Genomic DNA, 25,999 nt, shown 5'->3' with positions numbered 1-25,999 from the left:
TTATGCGACTCGTTGCGCCGGCAACGTGCAAAATTACGGTTCTGTAACGCCGTACAACATTATTCCGCATTAGCGCAACGATAACCGGCCGTATCGCACGTGTTACACGTGTGTTATATAATAAACGCGTGCGTCATTGTTTATTGCATAACCATGTTATGATACCGTTATCGCTATGGTGTCTGGCGCTTGCATGCTTGACTGTACGGTAGAGTTCGTTATCCCACAGATTTACTGCACTACATTTCAATTCCCTCAACAGTTTAAAATTAGCTGCCTTATTTCAACGAGGATTCGATTAAACGTCATATTTCTCGATATTCTAATAAACTTTCATCCTTTCGATCCAATTTCTCTTGGAAATTAATTACAGGATTACGTTGTATAAAATCCTTTGTGTATTCTTCGGCAATCAAACTTTTCCTACTTGCAAAAATAACACGCGGTTAAATCGTGAAAACTGAGACATGGGACTTTTTAAATATTTTCTTTACGTTTTTGTTTACATTTGACAATTTTTCTTGTATCTTCTTGCATATAAAAGTATTCAGATAAAGTCAGAAAAAAAATGAATATTTGTGAAAAGATATTTTACATTTTATTGTAACGTAAAATATTAATATAAAATTCAAATAAAAATTGTAGAAGTATAACGCGTGTAATAAATATTTTATACCATACGTTTTTATGAAATACTCTTCATCAAAATGTTTTAATGAGAGATTTCAATATTTGAATTAAATCTCTCTTAGAAATTAATTATAGCATTGCGTTATATAGAGTCCTTTGTGAATTCTCTGGCAATCGAACTCTTCCTTGTTGCAAAAATAATGCGCGGTCAGTCGTGAAAAATGAGGCACGACGAAGACATTAAGAATACAGAGAGAATGCAGAATTTATGTCACGCGACAATATGTCTCGGACTTGGTACGCCATGGGGAGACAAAGGGGACGTCGAAGCTGAAAACTCACCACGTCTAAGAGCTCTGCTCTCACCCTGATGACCTCGAGGGTGACACATCCGTCGCGGATTTGTTGATCTATATAATTCACTTGCGTGTGAGAAACGGTTAATTCTATTATTCAACAAATACCCAACAATACAAATGTTTGATTCTTTAACCAAATATTTTTACAATCGATCGTAACTTTAAAGTATAATGTCATAAAAATTCTATTCAATCATTGCTGTAACGTTACACGTGTTTATACGTGTGTGTATATATACTATATATATATATATATATATTTATTTACATGTATAAAAATATCGTGCCAAATAAAAACATAAAACATAAAAAAAAGTTTTGAATAAAAAAAATTTTATAGTGAAATATGTATAATCCGTGCAACACATTTTGTAAAGAATATCCGTTTTTTATGAAAGATATATAAAATGATATTATTTTTTTTAATAGAATTAATAGTTGTTTAGATAATTCAATTCTCAAGCATTCTGCGTACGAAAATATTGAAAAAAATTATTAGAAAATCAATATTTTACGATATATTTTATTTTAATATATTTTTATATAAAATATGTAATACCTTGTGAAATATTCATGTTTCACGATTACTATGCTTTAATTTCTTTTATGTATACAATAAAATGAGATACAAATTAATTTGTATCTCATTAATGAGACACATAATTGCATTCAAAATAAATACGCAACTACCCGTTGCAAATTACAACTTTTTTTCTTAAATGTAATGTTTTTTCCATTAACTTATCATTCTATGCATAAAAGTAAAAAATAAAATCACCGGTTATTTCATTTTATTTCCAAATAATTCAAAATTAAATATTAAATATTTCATAATTATTCTTTTACTTATTAATATCTTTAAATGCAATGTTACAAAGAATTATGTAAAAAATACTGCTGTCTCATTAACAAATTTTGACGAAGTATGTCATAAAAATGCATGCTATCAAATATGTATTACATGCATTACACTTCGTTCTAAAATCTTTTTATTTAAATTTTATTTTACGTCACAATAAAATACGAAGTATCTTTTCGCAAGTACTGAACTTTTTATGACTTTACTTGAATACTTTTAAATGTAAGAAGATTCGAAGGGAAAATTGTCTAATTATAATATAAAGATTTTTTTTATTGCGCAAAAAAAAATATTACCTCGGCCGGGAGTCGAACGAATCTCTGGCATTCCGTGCGAGTGTCCTAAGCCTTTAGACTACCGAAGCCTTAGTAATATTCTTCGTAATAAAAAATTAATTATTTACAGGTTTAATAGGTTATTTAATATTATTAAGATCGACGTAAGATGTGTAAACAACATCAATAATCGTTAAATTGTTAGTCAATTTAACTCGTGATATTACTGCGGCAGTTTATTAGTGTGTCGTTTTAAGCCTGAAAAAAATTTTCGGCGCGCAATCGAAAAATTACATATGTAGTATTGGGAGTACAAATTAGTTCGGTCCGTTTTTTGTGTTCAAAAATGCATTTATTTCAAAACAAAATGAATGAACAGATTAATTAATGTATTATTCATCGCTGGCTACTACTTTTTCCCATCTCTCAAGCAATTTTCAAATTTCATCTCGAAAAAATGACTCGTCTTTGGAGGCGATCATCTTTTGAAAAATAATTTGTACACCTAATATATAAATCCACACGTAATTATTTAGAAGTACTCGTGATCCAGCTAGACTGCTGTGGCATTGTCTGATTCGGTTTAAAAAAAGTATATTAAAAGTAACCTCAATAAACATTTATATTTCACAAAAAAGTATATTATGACGTAAAAAATGCGGTATATTATATTCTACTCCTGAAACTTTACTTGAAAATGTTTTCAAAAATGTTTCGTCGATATATGTATTTAAAAGTCCCGACAACTTTGTCTTCACTTTGTATGCCTACGTGTATCCCGAAGAGAATGAATACTATGATATCGAGAACCCATCTAGCGAACGCCATTCGGCGTCTGTAGTGAACTCTTCACCAGTAGTACTTTCCTGTAACATTTCACTCGTGCATCTTTGTTCAATGTGAAGTGTATCGCACACGCGTGTTTATAGGTCACATCGCTCACTGGTCATTTACAGTCGCAACTTTGTTTTCATCGCGCTTGATCGGAGAAAACCTAGGAGACATCTTCGTCTGAAAAGAATTACTAATAAATGATATTCCCGAAAGATCCCCTTTAATATTAGCTCTTAGCCTTTTGTCGCTCAACAATGTGATAATGATAATAAAGCATGAGCGCCTGGCTGCGCTGGCACCAGACTCGGAGAGATACACGAGACCGGCGAAAACTAACAACCCTAATTCTTCTAATTATGGTTGAGTCGTGGAATGCAATTTTCGTTTCTAGGTACTGCACGATTTCTACAAGAAATACTTTGCATTTACCGTAATTAATTATTTCTGGTTACAGTGAGGATTGTGTTCGTTGATCCTCATAAATAACATTATTATCTTTTTACATTTTTTAATTATACAGGGTGTTTCCTCTAACTCGACCATCTAAAATATCCCCGTTGTTTTTGATGATACGGGAAAATACTACAGGGAAAAGTTGTTCGATTGAAAGGGACACGTATTATGACGAGCGAAAAAATTTTTCTCAAGGTCATAATTTTTGAGATTCCAAGGTCATCGCGATTTTTTTAAATGGAATAGCATATTTTCATTAATGTAGTAATGCAGTTCATAAAAAACAAATTCAACCATATAAGATATGTTGTCCTTCAGATGACCTCGGACATAAAAAATTACATTTATTAAAGAAAAGTTAACGTACTTAAGTGTTTTCAATGAAGATATTTATTTTAGAAGATGTTCGAAATGATTGCCATCATGCTGGAACCGTTTGTCGTCAATTGATGTGTATGTTGTTAGCTACTGCCAAAACAAAGGTTTTCATTCTTGCACGAAGTTGTACCTGTTGGACAGTATGTTTACAAACATTTAGGAAAACATGAATTGTCGGAAATACTTAAAGATATTTAGTGTAGTCTTGACATCGCATTAAAGCAGTAGTTTCTGCATCATACGCATTTCTGCAATATCAACAAAAAGATGTGTACTCAAGAAGAGAAAATAGAAATGATTTTAATTTATGGAGAATCAGGCCGAAACTCAGTGCGAGCTACACAGTTGTATCCGGAAAATTATCCTGATCGTCATTGTCCATCCAAACATACACTTGATAAACTCGTTCAGTCATTCATAATCGAAATTATTTAAAGTGCGAAGCAATCATTTATTATACCACATTCAAAAATGTATGGAAGTTAATGGCAATCATTTCGAACATCTTTTAAAATAAAGTAAATAAATAACTTCATTGAAAATACTTAAGTGTATTAACTTTTCTTTAATAAATGTGATTTTTTATGTCCAAGGTCATCTAAAGGACAACATATCTTATATGGTTGAATTTGTTTTTTTATGAACTGGATTACTACATTAATGAAAATATGCTATTCCATTTAAAAAAAATCGCGATGACCTCAAAATCTCAAAAACTATGACCTTGAAAAAAATTTTTCGCTCGTCATCATATGTGTCCCTTTCAATCGAACAATTTTTCCCTGTAGTATTTATGTTCCCGTATCATCAAAAACAACGGAGATATTTTAAATGGTCGAGTTAGAGGAAACACCCTGTATATTACTATTAGCAGATCTACAAATTTATTAAGAGAAGGAGCCCCGCAAGCGAAATTTTTTTAAAATTCTTATATGATAAGATAGAATATGAAATTATTATTTAAATTACTACATTGAGAAAAAGATGATTAGTTTGTGTGAGAAAAAAATCGTATAAAGTCATTTTTCAAGTTTTGACATTTTTTATCTCAAAAACTATCGATTTTATCAAAAAAGTCTAAGAGACAAAAAAAAATGTTCATTTTGATCTAATTAACCTTACAGAATTTTTGTGTTTAAAGTTTAGATTTTTTTAACCAAAAATTGTTTACAGCTTTTTAACGATCACTTAAAAAAAATAAAGTGTATATAGATGTTTTTTCGCAGAATAATATGAGGAATCGAATCTAATCATTTTCAATCGGTCGAACGTTGATCGGCCGGTTAATGCATTTTCTAAGCATTTTCGGGGGTAAACCATTCGCCTACTATCTAATGATAAGATATAAAAATACCGTTTCACGCACGAGATAATGCCAATTATTTATTTTTATAAGAGAGACGTGCTATTTAATTATGCAAAGAGTGAAACATGAAAGCACAACCAGAATTTTTCCCCCCATCCATCATCTCTGAGAAAATTTTCTAAGACATTGTACATGTTCGCATATGATATTTCCCTTTTAAAACTACAACAAGGTAACCCGTTGTCGCGGAAAATGCCTTCGCGAAACCTTCATAAGGACAATGCGCCGTCGGCGATTCCCGGGGGCGCAGGAGAGGGGGATGCACCCGCGTATCCTCTCGATGGCGGTAGGGATGATCGGGAACAATCGGGAACAGAGAAAACTGAGAGAGCGAAAGCCGCGGCGCTGTATCTTCCCTTCCTCCTCCTCCACCATAGTGTACTGACGAAGAGAACGCGTTAGGGTGGTAGCAGCTCGACGAACATGGTGAGGGACGGCGGCGGCAGTGACGGCGGCGGCGGCGGCGGTGGCGGAAATACGGGAGCGCGAGAGAGGGAGGGTGGCAAAGCAGGCAAAGGCGCATGCCAGTTGGGCCCTCGCCGCGCTACGAGTCGGGCAACCCCAGAATTCTCGCCCCTTCTCGCCGGGACAGCCCGGCACGGTCGCGCGCGGCGTACTCCGCGGAACAGAGTATCTCCGGTACGGCACGGCCCGCCGCCCTCGCTCTCACCCTGTCTTTCGCGATTGCGAGCCGCCCCAGGCACGCCGCCGCCGTGTTGTCACGGAAGATGCCGGGACAGTGATAACAATCGATGATTATAATTGCCGCGCGCCGCTTCCGGCGCGTCCTCCCGTGACCTCGGCGAGGGCGATCGACTGCCGTCTGTCTCGTGCGCGCGATCGGACAGACGCGAGCCTCGCCATCTCGCCGGCACCGTGGAAGTGGTGGTGTATAGCGAGAGCGTTGATCGCGACGCGCGGACGTCGCCCCGCGACACGTGATCGTGCACCGGTCGAGACCCGAGGGAATCGTCTTCCGGGGTGTCTTCGAACGTGATAATCATTCGCGAGTGTCCCGTGGTCGATCTCTAAATAGAAATTAGAGGGGAATTTGTCATCGTTAAACGTGAAACTCGGTCTAATGGACCCGTGGCACTAGTCTTCATCAATGAAATATTTCTAAATATTTTGGTATCACGTATATTTCAAGCTAAATATAATCGTCCGATTTCTCCTTTTAATATCATCAATTTAAGTTCGTCGTTTGGCAAATAAAACGTAGAGTTGAACGGATCATTTATTATAAATGTGCGGGATAATGGTGCGTTTTAATAACATTCTATATATTATCCACGCATTTATTGTACGATTTATATTACCGGTAATAATCTTTCAGAAGACCTTCGCATTGTGTTGGCGAAAACAATTTGTAGAAATTGTAACGTTAAGAATGCTAAACAAGGAATAATAGTAACGAATCGTCTTTGTGCTTTCCATTTGGTGACACAAGTCGACACAAGCATCGTTCTGCCTTTCTTGACTTCAGTGAGTAACAAAGATAGAACGACCCTTCTGTCTATTTATGTCCACCAAATGGAAAGTACCTATCATAGATATTTACCGGTAGTTCTAGTCACATACGTACGTTTGAGAAATTAATTTTTTTCTGATTTATATCATCCACTAAGATCCCCTCGAGAAATTCACAGAAAAATTGTCCGGGCTATCGTACGAAATTTGACACGAATTTTTACATCGCTTCGATTTTTGCCCGAAAAGTTCAACGAAAGGGCAACGTACCGCGGTAGTTCGGAAAGGGTTGATCGTGGAAGGCCAAGGGCGGTGCGAACGGACTCGTGGGAGTTGACGAACAATCGGCCTTCGTTGAAACGAAGGTCTGCAATATTCAGTCCATCGCGATATTCAAAACGCGTGCCGCTAGGGCGCGTTTTTAATTGGAATGCGGTCGTACACGGAAGGTATTGTGTTGAATAAAAAATGCAAAAATCTCTCGAAAGCTATCGCTTCTCTCGTCGCGCGTTTATTTATCTCGCACTGGCCGCTCGTCGCCGCGATGTGCGGAAACGAATGCTGCTGATCGAGACACATTTCCATCCGAGGGGGTAATCACTTTTAATGTAATCGTGGGACAGAGTCCCTGAAATCATTATAAAATTTGTATAAAATTTCGATATGTAATCCGACAATCACAAGAAATAATTGTGTAATATTAGATAAAATCGTTAATTTTACCAAATGACCGCATATATAGTGAGGAAAATTATTTGTCATCAAATAAAATTATATAAAATTAAATGAAATCATGTAATCTGTGGGACAGCATACCCCCTCGTTTCCATCCCTCGAGGAGGATTGAAAATATTCTGCGACGAGGATTGAGGGGGGTTGAGGGGCGTGAGATATACAATAGAGAAGAACAGGTTGGAGTAATCGCACGTACGATACGCCCGACTAATACGCGTTTTATCATTAATACACCTCGTCGAACACGGCTTCGTTGCTTCCGCATTCGTGTTAAACTGATTCGACATTCGTTGATTTTATTCAAACGTTACTGCACGCCCGTTTACGATTTGGTAATTCGAACGAAGGCTGTCGAATTTGCGGCTCGTGTCACACGGCGCTGTCTCGATCGATGTTTTAATCAAGAAAATAGTCCGAGTGAAACCACGTATTTACGGTTCCGCCGACGCGACGCGACGGTCGCGAAACGTGTGACGCGGCAAAAACGGAACGGGAGTTGCTCGTTTGAGGAAGATAGGGTTAAAATCGATGTGACATTTAACCGTATAGTTGTTATTTACTTGTACCGCGCTACCTTATTTGTTTTTTACCCGAGAGAAAAGAAAAGAGCGAGATGTATTTATATATAATAGCTTATTAAGATTTTATTTGTGCAACATTGAACATTCTTGCTCGTTAAGTAAAACCGAATTATAATTTCTACATCAATTTTTTTCCGACGAAATAATAATCAGCTTCGTAGAAAACGTTATGTTTGGCATTATTATATGCTCGCTTTTTTTATTATATGTATATTGTATATATAACCACCTTTTTAAAGATTATTTAAAAGGTTAAAGAGATTACACGGGAAAGCTATTAAAAAATCAGCGCAATCCAAACGATGCTGGTTACGCTCCCACGAGCGAAAGTAATTGGACGACGGGAATTTATATTTTGCATGAAAAAGAAAAAACTCTAAGAAGTACTCGCTTCTCGTAGTGTACGATGAACAGCCTTTTGATAAAACCGACGTGGTTACCGAGAGCGTTAGTTGCGCACGTAGTGGGACCTGATTATTCATGTATTCGACTAGCAAACTCCGGCAACTCTGTTTTCGATGCACGCTTTACACGCTGCCGAATACATTACGTCGCTTGCAGAGGCGATAATGCGATGGGAAGATAGTACTTCTCTTCTTTTTATCCGTTAACAAGCATCGCCAAATTACTGACGATATCATGCCGTGCACATAGAATATAGTGTTTTATCTATCGGGAGGTCTCCTAATTTTCACGTAATTTTCACGTAATTTTCAGTGTCGCACGTGTATGGGGTAAACCCGGTATATACGGCCGCAGAAGTAAGAAAGAATAGAAGGAGTGGGGATAATTTTCCGTCAATTACTTCGTTGCATGCCTTTATGATATATTGGTATTATGTTATGATTTCAGTTTTTTTACTGTTAATATTAATGAAATTATTGCGAGTTAAATCGATTTTTTACTGTAATAAGTAATGCCATCATAATTTATAATCTACATAAAATGATTACTGTAGAGCGTGTAAAAGACTTTGTGGTTATTTTGCAATACATGTGTGTAGAGGAATAGTAAAGCATGTTGTATAGTAAAATACAAGTGCTTTGCTCCTGTACTGTTTGTTTAATTAGTTGTCTTATATATCCCATCTATTTGGGATATACGGCATTTTTAGCGAGCGGGATTTGTGCCGCAGCACAGGCGTTCCATTTAAGAAGTTTTTGTTAACTCTAACAATTATATTTTGCATTAATGCATAAGTGTTGATAAATCTTAAACGTTTAAAGATTATTTTCAAAGATTTGAAGCTATTTAAAAAAATTTTATTAAGTCCTATTTGTATTCCAATTTTCATTCTGTACAATAAAAATTGTCATATATTAATAAACAAATGCAAGTTACGTCGTCATTTTACGTCTTATTTATAGATTATTTGTGATTTTCTTATGAATCATATATGAGTGGCCATATTATCCCCCTCCTATGGGATAAATGGCAAAAATGCAGGGGTTTGAAAAAGTTATTTTTTAATATGGAAAATAAATTATTTTGGATTTCTAATATTTTTTTTACAGTAGTAGGTGATATAAAGTTTTTATTGGTATAATTAATTTGCTTTAAACATAGTAAATAATAATTGATAAAGTTTTTGATAGGTGCGGCGTATACCGGGTTTACCCTACTTTATATATGCGTTTGTATCGTTTCTATATCTCTAGAGATATAGAAGGAAAGATTTCATTTCTCGTCGAAAATAAGAGAACATTTTACGCGAAGAAGTCAATTTTCTCCATTCTAAAGTCAACGATTTGTCAACACGATGGACAGAATGGGTGATTCAATTATATGTTCGATGTACATATAATATTTTTCATTACTCCGCTATTATTATACGCTACATCGAAATTTAATGAACATCGGCACTAGCATCGAATAGTTTGTAGCGTGGCTGCGGGAAAACTCGTCACACAGCTTTTAATATGTCTTGGTGCACATCGTCGACCGTTTAAATGAGTTTATGATCGATTTATCGCTCCAAGAGGATTCTCCTCGTCGAGGCGTCGAATCTGCGTCGCAGGTGCTCATTTCCGGGAAAATTTAAGTACCATGTACATACATGCACGAGGACATATATCGTAAATTTAAATTCTCTGGAGCGACGTAGACGAGGCGGCTGCCGCGGTGCACCTTTATTTTCATACAAATGCATACAACCTTCGATAAACGGTGATAGACTCGGTCTAACAAGTTTTACGCGAGTTTCCGAAGTGGTTATCACCAGAGGCGACACGGGGCAGACTTCGCTTTTAATTCGTTTCCCAACTTTCCACGATCAGTCCGTACATTTCTTTCGCAGAGTGTACATATAAATGTATTTCTCAAATAAAATGACAACGTTACGTCCGGCGATCTTTCTCACAGGAAACTTATCCGAGCTTTCTCCGCGCCCGTGGGATTATTTTTGCAAAATATCACGAGGGAAATTGCGGCAAGAATGTATAACGTACGTCATTTTCCCGCAAGGCCGTTTGTATTAATACGGGATTGCACGTCCCGTTGCGAGGCAAACGACATTTCCGCGCGACAGGTAATTTGCTATTCCGCTTTAGAATTAGCCGATTAATTGCCACAGGTTTCATGGGGAGGGCGAATTCGAAGCTCACAGAGACACAACGTGTACACATCGCGACACGTGTAACGTTACGCAACAAGCCTCCCGCGATCCTGCTGTTTTTATTATTCATTATATCGTTTCAAGATCGGACAGTTTGACAAAATTTGATCCGGCTTGAACTTTGGAAGTACATAACGACCGATGGACCGCGTAAATTTTGAGAGTGTAATCAGTCATACAGTTTAAACATGACGTTGCAATCCGTTTACTCGTTGAAATTAACGGCTAACGCTCGAACACGCTGCTTGATGCCGATCAGAAAACGACGAGAAAAAAACTAGAGCGAATCCCCCGAGTGCGTAATCAATGGTAAACTTGATTATACGTGCGAAAATGTAAAAAAAAAAAGAGGGGGATTTCCCCACCGACCTACAATCGCGATCGATTTCGAAGAATTCACGCAGAAGAGTGCAAGAAACGCGTGAGGGTGTCGTTCGATGTGGGAAACGTGCAGCCAACATGTTCGCGTGCCTGTGGAATTTCTTCGACTGGTAAGATATGTTGTAATGGCATTTATTTGTAAGTACAGACGCCAGCTATAATGCGGAAAACACTTATTCACCACACCTGTTTCTTATCTTTCCTTCCTCTAATAATAAACCGATCGATCATTTTCTATTTATTGAATTTTGTCGCGGTATCTCGTATCTACATCTCGTATTTTCCATATCTTGTTCATTAGAAATTCCATCGGCTCCGATCGCGAAGAGAGGAATTTCAATTACTAACTGAAAGCGAATGTATTAGCAGAAGGAATACGATTAAAATAAACGTCTCGGGTCGACGATTGTATAATTGTGCCTCTCATTAATGGGAAAATTAGACGTCGCGTGATATTTTCGCCGTGGCTTGCGTTTATCTCGTGTTTATTAATTCGCGGAGGCGAAAACGGAGGCACGACGGAATCCTTTCGGTCGACTGCAACTTATAGCGTTGCATAATTCGTCGGAAACGGATTAGCAGGCGCACAACGCAGAACGATAAATCCTTTCTCCTTCGTGGCGCTCTCAATTAAACTTATTAGTTTATTAGGCAACGTATTTACCCGTCTCTTTTGGTCAGAGCTTCAAGCACTCATCTCTTTCTTGAGTTTCTCTTCCATTTATTTCATGTATTTGTAGATTTATTATTATTGTGTATGTTTATCATGTAAATGTAATATAATGTATACAGAGTGTAACTTAAAAAATGTCCATGAATTATATACAGGGTGCGTGTGTGTGTTGGTTACATTGTTGGTTACAATTGAAATAGCGTTCAAAAGCAACCAAATTTCACCCAATAAAATTAATTTTATTCGGAAAATGGTTGCAGATGATTTTGATCGCCGGGCAGAATTTTGTGACATTATGATGCACAAAAGCGATGAGCATCCTGAATTGAAATAAACACACACACACACACACACACACACACACACACACGTGCACTCACGCACACAAGAGATGTAAATCCGACCGAGCAATCTTCATTCGGTGCATCTTGGATAACTCTATTGCCGGCGGTACTTAAACTTTGAGGACTCATAACTTGGAAAGTTCTTATCGGAAAAGAGTTTATAATACGTGTTTTGAAAACGTCTCGACATAACCTACAAGAATCTGAAATAAAAAGTAGGGAGCTCCATTAAAAAAAATTAATAAGTTGACTTTGAAGTGACCTTGGCAACGCCATCCTAGTAACAGCTAATAACAGCTATCGTTGAATGCGTCTTTTTAAGCCTTATAATTTTTATCTGAAACATTTTTTTTTAAATGCATTGTTTATGAGATATTTAAGTATATCCAGACTTTTATAATTCTGTATAGCTATTATGATCAAAAAATAAATTTAAGAACCATTTTGTAATTTTCACAATTTTTTTTTAGTATCCGCTAAATAGAATGTCTAAAATCGATACATAAAACAGTTTCAAGAAACTTTTAAGAATTCATTTTTAAAATATTTTATTAAAAAACACTGAAAAGTACCTTAAAAGTTGTCTCTGTGCGCCGATTTTACTCGCTTATTTGGCAATCTTTAGAAATTAATATATCTATAACTTATTGCAAAAATTGTAATAGATTCAGTATTTGATCAGGAATAATAGCGCTATACGATTAGTTTGCATTTTTTAAGTTTCACCCTGTATATATAATATACACATAATTATTTATTTAAAGAAATCTTATTCTGCTGCTGTACTGTTTTAATACCGTTACTTATCTTCATTTTACACGCGAAATATTTCAAAGTTGAAATAAAAAATTGAAATAAAAAAGATTTTACAACGGAAGCATGAAAATCCACAATGCAGTCACGATATTGCTGGATAAAGTCTGCCTTCGTCTCCTGTTACTTTTTTTCTATAGGACAATATTTTGTTAATCCCTTTCTTCAGGCCTTCCTAGACAATTTTCAGTCTGTATCTCAGTCGCTTACGTTATTATTCCATCATTCCAATGTTTTATTCGTTATTACCGTGCGAAAAAAAAATATTTAAATTGTAACTGTTCACGAAACTAAATATATAGAAGGAATATGTGCGAGATGCACATCAAAAAGGCATTATAACTGGCTCATGAAAATATGCATGAAACACAAATAACATCATTCCTCCCTTCTAGCCGGGTGATTGGACAAAGCGAAATACTATTTCTGCACCTGAATATTTTGGATACATATATTATTGTTTTATCCGCAACATTTCGAGAGAGATCATTATCTTAATAAAAAAAAATATTTAACTGCAACCACTTTAAAATTTATAGGAATCTGCACAAAGTAAAAAAATGAGAAGCAATTCTACGAATATCTTATCTTCCCAACTTCGATCGCGCGAAACTCAATAAAAGTAATATCCAAAAGATTGGAAAAAAAAACTTCAGAAGTAATTATTTATCTGAACTATCTAGTTTTATCGGTTCAAAATAGCTATATAAGCGAATGAGACATAAATAACGTGAACGCTACGAACGCTTGTCAATTCCAATCTTATTGAATTCAATAAAAATCAAATCCCGCGGAAAGATTGGGAGATTTTTCGATGTACCTTGTCGATTGCGTGCTTTAAAATGTATTCTCGCAGCTCGTATCCATAGAGACCTCCGGTCGAATATCGCCTGCAAAGCAAAGTCGAGCGGATGTACATATTTCCTTACATATGATAAGCTTCAGCCGCGAGAATGCCCGAAAAGTTCAAGCTTCACCTCTCTCTCTCTCCCTCCAGTTTTTTTTTATCTTTTGTGACGCCCCTATGAGATGCATGCGTGAATCACTGCCATGTCTATACCGTGCATAAAGCCGCCCGCTGTCGAACTATCGTTTCGATGCATCTGAGCTTTTTCATCTAGTTCGTAGTCGCACAAAATGTATGCGAAATGTACGCGCCGGTGAAAATACGGTCGAAAGAGGAATCGGGCGAATACAGTGTAGAGAGTATTCGACGAGATCGACGTGGGAAGTGAGGCATTGTAGCCCACGTTGCGATAAAGGGGTGATTGTTGTCGATAAAGGAAGCGAGGATGAAACGCGTATATGGGTCAAGAGCTCCGTGTATGCTGCTTTAAATTTGACTATTGTACATTCCTAGTCTCTCGAATTAGGATTTATTACACGGAAAGAACAATTTTGCTGAAGTATATAAACATTTAACTAGCTATAAACCTGAAAATATAATTTTGTTCGAATCATCAAAATAATTTTCTTGGTCCCTCAAATATGGTTGCTTGAATAATAAAACTTTTTACAGCGTTGTCTATGTAATTTTGATGATTCAACATTTATTTTCAAATCTATATCTGACTAAATTTTTAAATACTTCAACAAAAACCGGTCTGTTCGTATAAAACTAATTAAAATTTATTGAAGAAAAAATTCTGTTAAAAGCGCTTACCACATACATCTCATTCTCATCCTCACTTATTTGACGCGTCTTACAAACAGCGCTCTCGCGCCACAACAGCAAACTCGCAGCAAAATGCTCATCTGCGGAACTCAACTACCAGTGTAAAATGCTATTTGTGTAAAATGGGAATTACAACTTAGCAAACATAATTCATCTCTTTGCGCTCTACTCCTGGTTCTTTCGTTATACAAGTTCTTTTGTGTGTCGTTTAGTAAATTCGCCTGCGTGTTTTAAGCGTTCTTTCTCTAACTCGAACAATGTAATGGGGTTCCACTATTTTCACCGAACGGACTTTTCACCATGATTATCGATCGGCTACCTAGGTCATAGCGAGGGATTGCATTCGTTGGCAAACCGCCGTTGTACGACTGCGATGTACACGTGCGTTGCGTACGGCATGCCCAGTGTATAAAGGTTCATTCACACACTGACGTGTTCAATATAACAACGTAACGACATTGTAGTGATATGATATTTGCGTTTTGTTGATTGTCACTCGTGTGTACAAACAATTCAACTACTGCGATCGTACATATACATATCGAGTTAAAAAGTTTTAAAAACTTAAAAGAAGCTTAGAGAAAATATTGTGATAAAATTTGACAATACAAAAAGAAGCACGAATATTTGCGATTTTAGATGATTATATGACATCGAATAATATTAGGTGTATAAATAAGTTTCCGCCATTTTTTTCTTCAAAAATTGGGCATTTATTGTGAAAGAACGGTACCTAATGTTTTATTCGAAATATTGTCCATCGCTAGCCACTACTTTTTCCCATCTTTCTGATAATTGGTGGATTCCACGTCGAAGAAACAAAAAACGTCGAAACTACGTTCTTTGTCTTTGACGTCAAATTCATTGTTCTTAAACTTTTGAAACCACTCACGGTAAATCCTCTCACTTAAGGCAGCCTCACCATATGCTTCTACAAGCAATCGATACGCCTCAGCTGCAGATTTCTTCAAATTAAAGAAGCTCTTGCAAATGACGCTTATTCGCCTCAAAAAACTCGACATTTTCACACGAAAAAAGATATATGATGCTGATACAAAATCGCTAATATTTCAAGGTTATGTTGTTGCCAGATGTCCAACCTTACGATATGACGTTTTACAGCAGACAATTTTAGATAGATAATGTAGTTTATTGGCTTACAGAAGAATTACAGCCATTCAAAAGCATTGTATCTAGATGGCGCAAGGTAGTCATAAACATAACTATAACTTAAAACTATTTTACATTCAATCGCAGTTCAGTCACTGTAAGCAGACAATTTTAACCATAACATACTGGTGGCGCCATCTTTTGTCAAACGGTGGAAACTTATTTATACTTCTAATACATTGTAAAATGTCATTAATTGGAGACTTCGAACGAGTAATTGATTACAAATGCGCTCAATTGTTACATAGTGCAACGATGATATCGTTATATTGAAATTAGGTACAAAGAGCTCAATGTAGACAATTTGCGATCTTCAATGGCATTATTACATTTGACACAATTCTGAATGATCACGTTACCCTAACTAGTGTTTAATTTATGATTTATGACGTGTATTACGCAACCATTGATCAAATTGATAGATATATGTATCCGCGTGCACGTAAGATGTGCATATAGGTATTAAATTTCTATAACTAATAATTCTCCCGCATATATTATCGAATATCGAATACACTGCGAGGATAAAGATCGGAAGGACGAAAATCGGCAGAGAGAAACACGAAAGGGACGATTCACTGTTGCCTCGAAAGGGGATCTATTCTGTTTCAATTATACTCCTGGGATGCTGTGAGAGGAAATGACGTATTGATGTATACGGTATACCACGACTGACAAGACGTTGTGTATCGATCTAAACACATAAACCTCGTGTACACTCATCACTATATATGTATGTATTTGTATACTGAATGGTACACTCGAAAAGTGTGTCGTAATAATTAACTCACGATTCAGTGAGTTTACAATTTACACGTCAATATATACGATCATATGGTTTTAATCTCGATATATTTCAGGATTTTATCAACTGCAGTTACATGAGAAATAAAGATTTCTACAATTTAGTTAATTTACTACTCATAAAAATGTCGTACATTTTTATTATGTTATTAAATGAATTCTTGATAATATGATTTTTATAATTAAATAAGAAAAATTCCATATGCGATTAAAGCGGACTTCATTCCAGTTGAGGCAATACTTTTCATAATAAATTATTCATAGATTTAAGATCTTCATTAACATCTAATTATTAAATATTCTAATAAAGGTGGTTGTTAGTATCAAAGTTATTAAATTATTTGTCCATTTAATAAATGATATCACTACTACTGATACATTCTACTCATAATTGCATTTCAAGATTAATCAAGATCCAAAAAGATTTCGGCGTGCGATTTGCAGAATTAGATATCTATAGGAATTCATATAGAAATATATATTTAAGCATTAATAAATTTCGAATATAGAATTTTCTGCATTACGTAAACTATTTGTTTAAAAAACGGTGATCAGTTTTTTTTTCAAATCGCTGCTTTAAAAGAAAGTTTTTGAAACAAAAACTTTATAATCGTATATCTTGTTGTTGCCTCTCATTGAAATTCATACTATTTCTCCCACCGCGTATATCACTTTCAAAAGAAGCATCTCATGTAGTGCTGGTTAGCACGACCTGTAAACTGCGAGATAACTTTTAGTCTCGCGATCAATATTCAGTATAGAGCTTGACAAAGCAACAGGATGCATCCGGTGGAAAGTTAACATATAAATTCTCCAACTAATATCCTGTCTTATACCATTAAGTTCGGTATGCTTATAAATTAGTTTTAGCGCACGTTTATTTTGTTTACCATAAATTTCATATCGGCTTTCCGAGCAATCAGCTATCACCTGACAGTCATCTCGCGAGTCACTCAGCACTCATTCAGCCTTCGCGAGACGAGCATGTATAAAGTTCACCGATAAAAATTTCTTCGGTGACGGTAAACCGCGCGGACTACGGGCTTTGGAAAAGGCCGGAGACGCGAAGAAGACGGAGACAGTGGGAAGAAAAAGAGGGAAAGGACGAGCGGAAGCAGCTTTATCGACTAGACTCAGCCTGTATTGAGCCCTGCAGAGATACCTGCAGGAGTTGTTTGCCATGTTTGTCCCACTTGTACGTGTTTCACTGCGACAGTACACTCGCTAACTTTTGGAAATTAAAAACGAAGAGAGAGAGAGAGAGAGAGAGAGAGAGAAGAGAGGGGGGGGGGGAAGAAACGGCGGAATAGCGTTCCGCATGCAAACTACCGGAAGAGAGCAAACTCGGTAAGCGTTTTCATGGAGCTCGTACTGTGGGAGGATCCTCTTACGTTCTTCCAATATGAAGCAGAACGGGACGAGCAAGCACTCCGCATCGGTTTACGCGAGCTTTTATCCAGCATGCAAAAATATTTGCGAGTTCTTGTGAAGAGGCCTTTCATACACGTCTAGCTGTCACTTCTTTCTCCTCTCGCTCATTCTTCCCTCCAGCCACAAACTGCCTCCGGTTTTCTACCGCTGGGTTTTTTTTTTTTTTTTATATTTTCGCCTTCCTCTCTCAACCCAACCGCTGCGAACTCGAACGCGATAAATATGTACGTTTGCTCATAATACATAACATCTGAAGAAAGATGATTTGATTGATGGCTAAAAATTCACAAGTCCGATATATACACTTTTGACCGTGAAAAATATAAGTTGCTATCCGAGACGACGAGCTTCCAATTAATTTGACTGCGCATCTTCGCTTTTAAAATGTGCACTTTATAGCTTATACATGGCATTTGCCTAAAGTGAGACGTGTAGGATTCGAGAGACTCGCGTGTATAAGTTTACCCATGTTCATTGAAACGATTATTTTCATGAACACGGTCGAGGTCTCCACATTCATATGCAACCTCCACATGCTAATTTTATCCTGACCTTCCTACGGATGTCGCAATTCCTATCCGACAATGTCATCGGTGAAAAAAAATTTATATAGTCGACTTTTATATCTCCCTCGTTCGTCCATTAGCAATTTATCGACGTCCAATTATTCGCGACGCTTCTTCGCATCTATTTCCGTAGAATATCGATTTTGATGCTTCCGATATGAATTTCTGGGTCAAGTGACACGGTGAACTTAAAGGTTCACGTGCGTTACGAAGAGAGCTGCAAAGGAATAAATTTTCTATACGATACTGAAAGTAGATTCGGAAATACGATTGTGGCTGGAACCGTACTGGGAATGAGAGTTAGTATGTATATAAACGACGTTTTAATAACGTAATTGCTGCCGTGAATTTGAAATATATTTAATCTAGGCACGCGCATAGACCAGTGGACCGCATTAAACTCTCATTTTCAGACTACCGAGCGGCTACTGCATGCGTTTTTAATTGTCTGCTTTACTTTGCCCGTCTCGTCACGTTCAACGTTATATTCGAGTGTAACTACTCTAATTTCATTACGACGTGTGATACGCGGTAGTGTCGTATTACGGTAAATATATATCTGTAACATGAATACTGTAATAAGTGTGCAAGGAACACGGGAGCTTTTTCTACACCACTTTCCACGGAGTATCCCAAGCATACCAGAATCCTTTGATATGTTTGCCTCCGGTTCGCAGTCGGGGTTTGGAAACATTTCGTACGACTGTTTTTCAAGTGTTGCAACGCTTTAATCTCCATTGTTAAAATTTCATTTTTTAATAAAATGTTAAAAATGTAAATAGTAAAAACATATAATTATATAAAACGTCTCTATATTATTATATATCTATTTATTTTTATATAAACGAAAAGTACAAAGGACATTGTAAGAGTCATGTGAAATAAAATTTAAAAAGTTAGATAATACGTAACAGTCATATATAATAAAATATTATCTTACAAAATTCTCTGAACTATACATTACTAAAAAAAAGAACTACAAAATTCTATAAACTACTTAACGTTTCGGCTCTCGGATTGAGCCCTCCTCAGAAGTGACATCATAACTCTTGAAGTTAATAATTAATAATTAAAAGTAATAGAGTATAAAATAATTTTATAGTTTTTTGACTTCATACACTGACGATCCGATTATTAATGTATTACACAATTAGTTATTGTGAAAGTTGAATAATGATGTCCATCTCTAAAGGTTTGACAGAATTATAATTTATTATTAACGAAATTTATTATATGTATATTGATATTAATTAATTGTTTGTTAATTTATTATACTTAATAGCTTTCTTTACTTTCGATCTGTCAATCGCATGGTGAACAATGTTAAGACATGGAGATGGACAATCAAGATTAATCCAACAATTATTAACTTCAAGAGTTATGATGTCACTTCTGAGGAGGGCCTCAATCCGAGAGCCGAAACGTTAAGTAGTTTATAGAACTTTGTAATTTTTTTTTTTTTAGTAATGTATAGTTCAGAGAATTAATAATATCACGAGTTAAATTATCTAGCAATTTAACAATTTTGATGCTCATAGCATCTTGGATCTTAATAATGTTAAACGACATATTAAAATCTATGAATAAAAATTTGTGATATTATTGCGGTGGTTTCGTAGAGTGGCGTTTCAAGACCGAAAAATTGTTCGGCGCGTGGTTTAAAAGACTACACACGTAATAAAGCCCGTGTCACACTACGGACTGTGGACGCGGATTGGATTGAGATTGCGGATTGCGCATCGGAATTCAGCCAATCAAGATAAAGCTGCTTTGTCTTGATTGGTTGAATTCCGATGCGCAATTCGCAATCTCAATCCAATCCGCGTCCACAGTCCATAGTGTGACACGAGCTTAATATATAAATTCACACGGAATTATTAGCACCTGAGATCCAGCTCGACCGCGTTAAAGGCAATTTCTTATTGACTTTTTTATTTTTTTAATAAAATGTTAGAAATATATTAAAATATTATAAAACGCATCCCCCTATATTATATCTATTTATTTTTACCTAATACTGAATACGCAAGAAAATAAAGCGAAATGAAAAAAACCTTCATTTTTTTGAATCCTTTTAATATCCGCTGCCATAAATGTCCTGAAATTTCACGGATATCCCGGCGTAAACGGTAACTGCCAGAATGTATGAAGTGATAATCTCGGCGCCAGCGTTTCCGTTATAAGAAGCATTCCCAGTCCGGCGAAGATTGGCGCGGCTGATACCATCGCGTGGCGTAGAGACGTATGCCGCATTCACCGCGCGCCACCGCGAATAAACGAGTGTACACGCCGCGCTACATCAAAGGGTTAGATCGTGGCGCATCGCACCGCATCGCGGCGACCCAATTTCGGTCGCCGCGTGCGCGAACGTTAAAGTAACGTACGACGATGCATTTTGAGTACGCCCCGCGCGATACGGTGGTTGTTCGTATCCCCCGAAGACCGGCTTCCCTGTGGTGAGCGTGTAATCATCGGATGTCGCGCGTTACACCGCTTCTGTGGTGATCCATCGTGCTAGACGAGCTATCAGACTTTACATTTGTCATAGCTGAAAATTAGAATTGATTCCTTTCGAACATTCTCTCTATGCACAATAAGTACTGCAACGCTCGGCGTTTACGACCTGCTGTATTATAGCATGTTTTTATTTCGCTGTTTACGTATAATCGTATATTACGTTATCACATACCTAATTAGATTAGTATTACCATCATTATTATTACGTGTTATTATTACCTGTTACAATAATTATATTATTACAATATTGTTACATTATAATATTAATTATTACGTGTAATGCCTCTGATTAATCGTATTTTTTTTTAAACATTTAATATTGAAACAGACTTACTTCAAATGTACAAATTACAAGAGTTAATTACATTCGCACGCACGCAAACGTTACTACATGTCTCGTGTGTAGAACTCATCGTTTCGTATTTTATTTCGGTCTCATAGCGCCGTACTAAGAAATCCATTTAGTTGAATCAATTAATTTCTTGTTTGAATAAACAGATCTCTGGGTTGACGCAATAAATAATTTAGTTAAAGCGAAACATTTGGTTATTGTGACATTTTACTTGATTCTGATAAACAAGTTTATTAGATGTCAATGTTTATCAAATTAGCAAATGTTATTTATCATTTACCAAATGTTTCGCTTTGACTAGATTGTGTATTGCATCAACCAAGGATTTATTTGCCCTTATCCAAACAAGAAATTAATTGATTCAAGTAAATGGATTTCTCAGTGCATTTAGAGGATTACCGTGATCGCTAAAACAACGAAAAGAAAAGGGTTAATAGCACCGTCTTTTACAAAGTCGCGGACTTCCAAGCAAGATCAATAAAAACAGCGGTTTGGCAATTTCAGAGATGGAAACAGCTCTGTTAGGATACACGAGTGTGGTTTAGTACGTTGGCTCTTAATTACGTCGTGAGCTTAGAAGTGTGTGGTGTTATACAGCGCGTCTCTCTCTCTCTCTCTCTCTCTCTCTCTCTCTCTCTCTCTCTTTCCCTATCTTATTTTAGACCAGGCATTAGAGCAGCAATTTTGCATCAATTAAGGACAGTCATTAAAATCTGCATGTACAGTCATAAACTGCAAGCGGATCGAAAGATGCGAGCCACGCAATGGAGTGTCTGGAATTTCATTTGGACGCTATTCCAGGCTTGCTAGTCCAGATGAATAGCCACGTTAATGGCATTAATCATTCCGTCGTCGACGCAGCGCATGTTCCGTTACGGTTGATTATCTTATCGTTCCCTAAACACGATTGGATTCTAATACCGAGTAAGATCAGCAGGCCGGCATTCAGCGAATTGGAAACGGACGGCAAACCAGTCAATCGAATCTGCGGTTTCGGCAAGCCGATACGTTACCGTCGCTTTTAGCTTTTTGGTCAAGCGAATCGACAATTTTCGAGTCGTTCGTCATAGGATTGACCAATCCCGCAATTAGAAAACAGAATCGGTGGTTTAAAAAAAAAAAAACATCTAAAAAAGGTAGTTCATTGTAATAACCGTTTCGAGCGTAATCTGATTATTCGGATTGGTAAGATTTATCTGCAGTGCGGCGATTATTCGGGAAGGTCACGAACGAATATCCGTGATACGCGCCAAATAGTTTTTCGCAACTTTTTTTCCGGGGGGATAAAAACCGATATCGAACGCACTCGGTATCGAACTACTACATTCAGTACGAAATTGGATGCGATTGTATTTTACTCATTAAGTATATTTCGATGGCGGTTGGAGTAGAAGGGGTTCAATTATCGATGTTTTGAGAACGAGCTACTCTTAAACGCCAGGAGCTGAATAACATCAATTTATAACTGCGCAGCCCTCACAATTTCGGGAGAAATTTAAATCGAATCAAGTCGACTGATAAAAGGATTCGGGGATTTAATATCGGCGACACGCGCCAGGGAATGGAAATGGAAATTCGACAGAATTTCGCGCGTTACCGGCGATCGTGGCGCACGCGTGCGTCTCGTCACGTGCAACGTCCAGCCGTGGCTACTGAGGTGGCCACAATCCACAATGACGATGGACCAGAATTGCACGGATCGGGCGTAACGCGTACGTGCTCGCGCGCCGCTCTTAGGAATAAAACCGTCCGGGACGATAAATCGATCTCTTCCGCTAACCGAGGCGACTTTCCGAACGAACAGCCACGCGTCACGTCGCGCAACCACATTGCATCGTCTATCGACGTGCAGCATGGGTAATAAAAAGCGATGGCGCGTTATGCCTTTGCGATTGCACAGCGCGCAAGGGCATCTCGCGTAGTGTGTTGACCCTTCCTTCCCTGTAGTAGCAAAATGCCATTGCTACAGCTCGACGGTTGCCACAGCGAAACGTGACTTTCCGTAGAGAAATAGCGTAAAAATGGCGAGGAGGGCAGTGCGCCGGATAATCGTATCTATTTAAAAAACATAAAACGATTCTCTTGTAAAGCCCATGACACATAAGACGGTTGCTTTCCATTTACACACAAGTGAAACTGAGTCTGAAGTGAGCTGAGTATGAAATACTCAGATTAATCACGTCACTACTTGCTTACTTTGATAAAATTAACAAATAACAACACAGGTTTATTAACCTCACTTTTAAAGTGAGTCTACGAGACTCAATAAAAAGCAGCACAGGTCTCGATCTTGTGCAGTTTGTACGTAAAAATTCAGTTGAATCTCACTTCTCAGAATGTAAAAGGAACGCGCATTCAACTGAGTTATGACGTCACAAGTGAGAATTATCTGAGAATCGAAGTAAATGGAAAGCAACTATAGAAAAACGTAAAGCCGTAATCACACTAGCGATTGCGCGATTGTGATTGACGATTGAGGATTATTTCTCAACCAATCGGAACAAAGCAATCGGTGACTGCTTGGCTCTGATTGGTTGAGAAATAATCCTCAATCGTTAATCACAATCGCGCAATCGCTAGTGTCATTACGGCTTAAGGCCGTAAACGTAATCAGTAATCGAATTGACCAATCACAGTTGAGAACATAAGCGGCCGCCGTTACGTTCTCAACTGTGATTGGTCAATTCGCTTACTGATTAGTTGATTACGTTTACGACCTTACGTTTTTCTATGTGCCATGGGCTTAAAAGAGCGATACTGCGAAATAAAGAAAATGAGAAGATAAAACAAGGACCGAGAATAATCGAAGCTGTTGAAACGTTCTATTGTTTAAATTCACGACGTATTCAGTTTTGTCGTCAGATTAAATTATTTTACCGTTTAATGTTTAATTTAACTGGGGCGATTTGCAACCGCGAATGTCTAGCGGTTTTCTAAAGGAACAATACATGTTTTACATATAGTAGCATATATATTCTAATATGCGGTTACTGCTGGGTAAAACGACGGTTCTTCGGTGCGGAAACTTATCGAATGAAACTTTCATTTTAGAAACTTTTTTTTCAAGTGCCGTGATATCGAACAGTCTTTCCGTCTGCATGGTCAATAAATTTTCAATGCTTCCAAATGTACTGAAAAACACCGTGTATAGTTTCGTCGTTCGTATTGTCTGAGAATCGAGGTCGAGATTCGTCGACGAGTCGCGAGTATAGAAAGTGATGATCGTTCGATATCCTTCGACAGGCGCACTGATACGATTATTTTTGAAGTAGAGGAAGTCGAAGGGAAAATGTAGCGAAAAATACACAGAATTGTCAAAAATTCTTCATCCTAAAATTCTATAATTTTTCCCTGATTTTTTCAGAGAAAATTTCATAATTTTCCTCTGACGCTTTCAATATTTTTGAAATATTTTGTATGTTTATCCCGATTTAAAAACCAGTAAATATTTTATTGAGAGAACAATTTAATATAGCATTGTTATATTATTAATGTTATTGATACGCTTTCATTTAATTGTTAAGTTGATAATATTCCAAAACTACGTAAATGACGTATGCATATTAAATATCTTTAAAGTCAAGAATTTTAATTTTCCGGAGAATATTCTGCAAAATTTCCTGACTGTTTCCCGATTTCCCTGACCGTTTTTAATTTTCTTGACATTTCTCTAATTTTCAATTTTGTGACAACTTTGTTATATTATGAAAGAGCTTAACGGTGAAAGGGTAACAATTCACAGAGTATTAAACTTGGCAAATAATGCAAAAGTGAACTTGTTTCTCCCAACATATATTAAATTATAAATATCATAAGTACGTTGTGTTTCTCGTCATCAATATTTCAAAGTTATTTTTTTTTATTACAGGCTCGACCAGCCGGTGACCAGCTCTACGCCCGGAATGGACAAGAAAAAGGTAAGTTTGCCTGATATTTATCAGTAATCGTGCGATAAATTTTAGATAGATCAAAATTCTGTTTCTTCTCGAGACAAACAAGCATCACGTGTACAAATAGAATTGATTTTTCACGAAGAAACGATAGTATAATTACGACAAGCCACGTCATAGGGAATTGGCATGGCACATGGCTATCTATAAATAATAGTCGTTCCCTCGCGATCGATTATTACCTACTGTTCGAAACCGCAATGTTTAATGTTTGCATTCCGGCCACGAGCTCTAGCGCGAGCGAGAATGGCAGAGATTTAGCGCGAGAATCATCCGTGCTCTGCCAATTAGAGGCATTTCGCTTGAATTAGTGTCGTGTGACTCGACGATTACTTCGTTGGAGATAATGGCAAGCGATACGAATCGGCCGTGATTTAATTCGACGCCACCGTGAAAAGAGGAGAGAGAGAGAGCAGGAAGGGAGAGCGAAAGTTTACCGTGAGAGTTCGGCCGCTTTTCCCGTCCCGCGGAAACGAAGTTTTCCTCGGGATCGGCGAATCGCCGGGCGAGTTTCGGTCCTTTTTTTGGATCGAGCGAAACCCTCGTATACTTGCTTCCGTCGTCGAGGAACTGCGCGCGAGCAGCTCTTGTAATTTAACGGATTACCCAGGCGACTCCTCTTCCGTGTCCGGCTTTTTCGTGGCGCGACGAGAGCTCGTATATATAGGAGAAATTTCTCTCGGACGAGACGGACGAGCGCGCACCGAAGACGAAAGACGGGAGAACGAGCGCTAATGTTCTCCGCGGCAACTCCTGCGTAACGTTGAGG

The 25,999-nt window shown here is 37.3% G+C and overlaps 1 protein-coding gene across 1 annotated transcript in view; it reads left to right on the top strand.

Moving 5' to 3' along the window:
* Nucleotides 1-25,999, top strand: part of LOC108773529 (uncharacterized) — a 173,307-nt gene that overhangs the window by 66,933 nt on the left and 80,375 nt on the right. Inside the window, exon 3 of the mRNA XM_018539366.1 lies at nt 25,149-25,197. Within this exon, the coding sequence (XP_018394868.1) occupies nt 25,149-25,197 (49 nt within the window). The remainder of the gene's footprint in view (nt 1-25,148; nt 25,198-25,999) is intronic.

This window comes from Cyphomyrmex costatus, unplaced genomic scaffold, assembly GCF_001594065.2.
Source record: "Cyphomyrmex costatus isolate MS0001 unplaced genomic scaffold, Ccosl1.0 scaffold212, whole genome shotgun sequence".
NCBI classification, from domain to species: Eukaryota; Metazoa; Arthropoda; class Insecta; order Hymenoptera; family Formicidae; genus Cyphomyrmex; species Cyphomyrmex costatus.
Note: the sequence above shows the minus strand (reverse complement) of the source record. Positions and strands in the feature narration are given on the sequence as shown.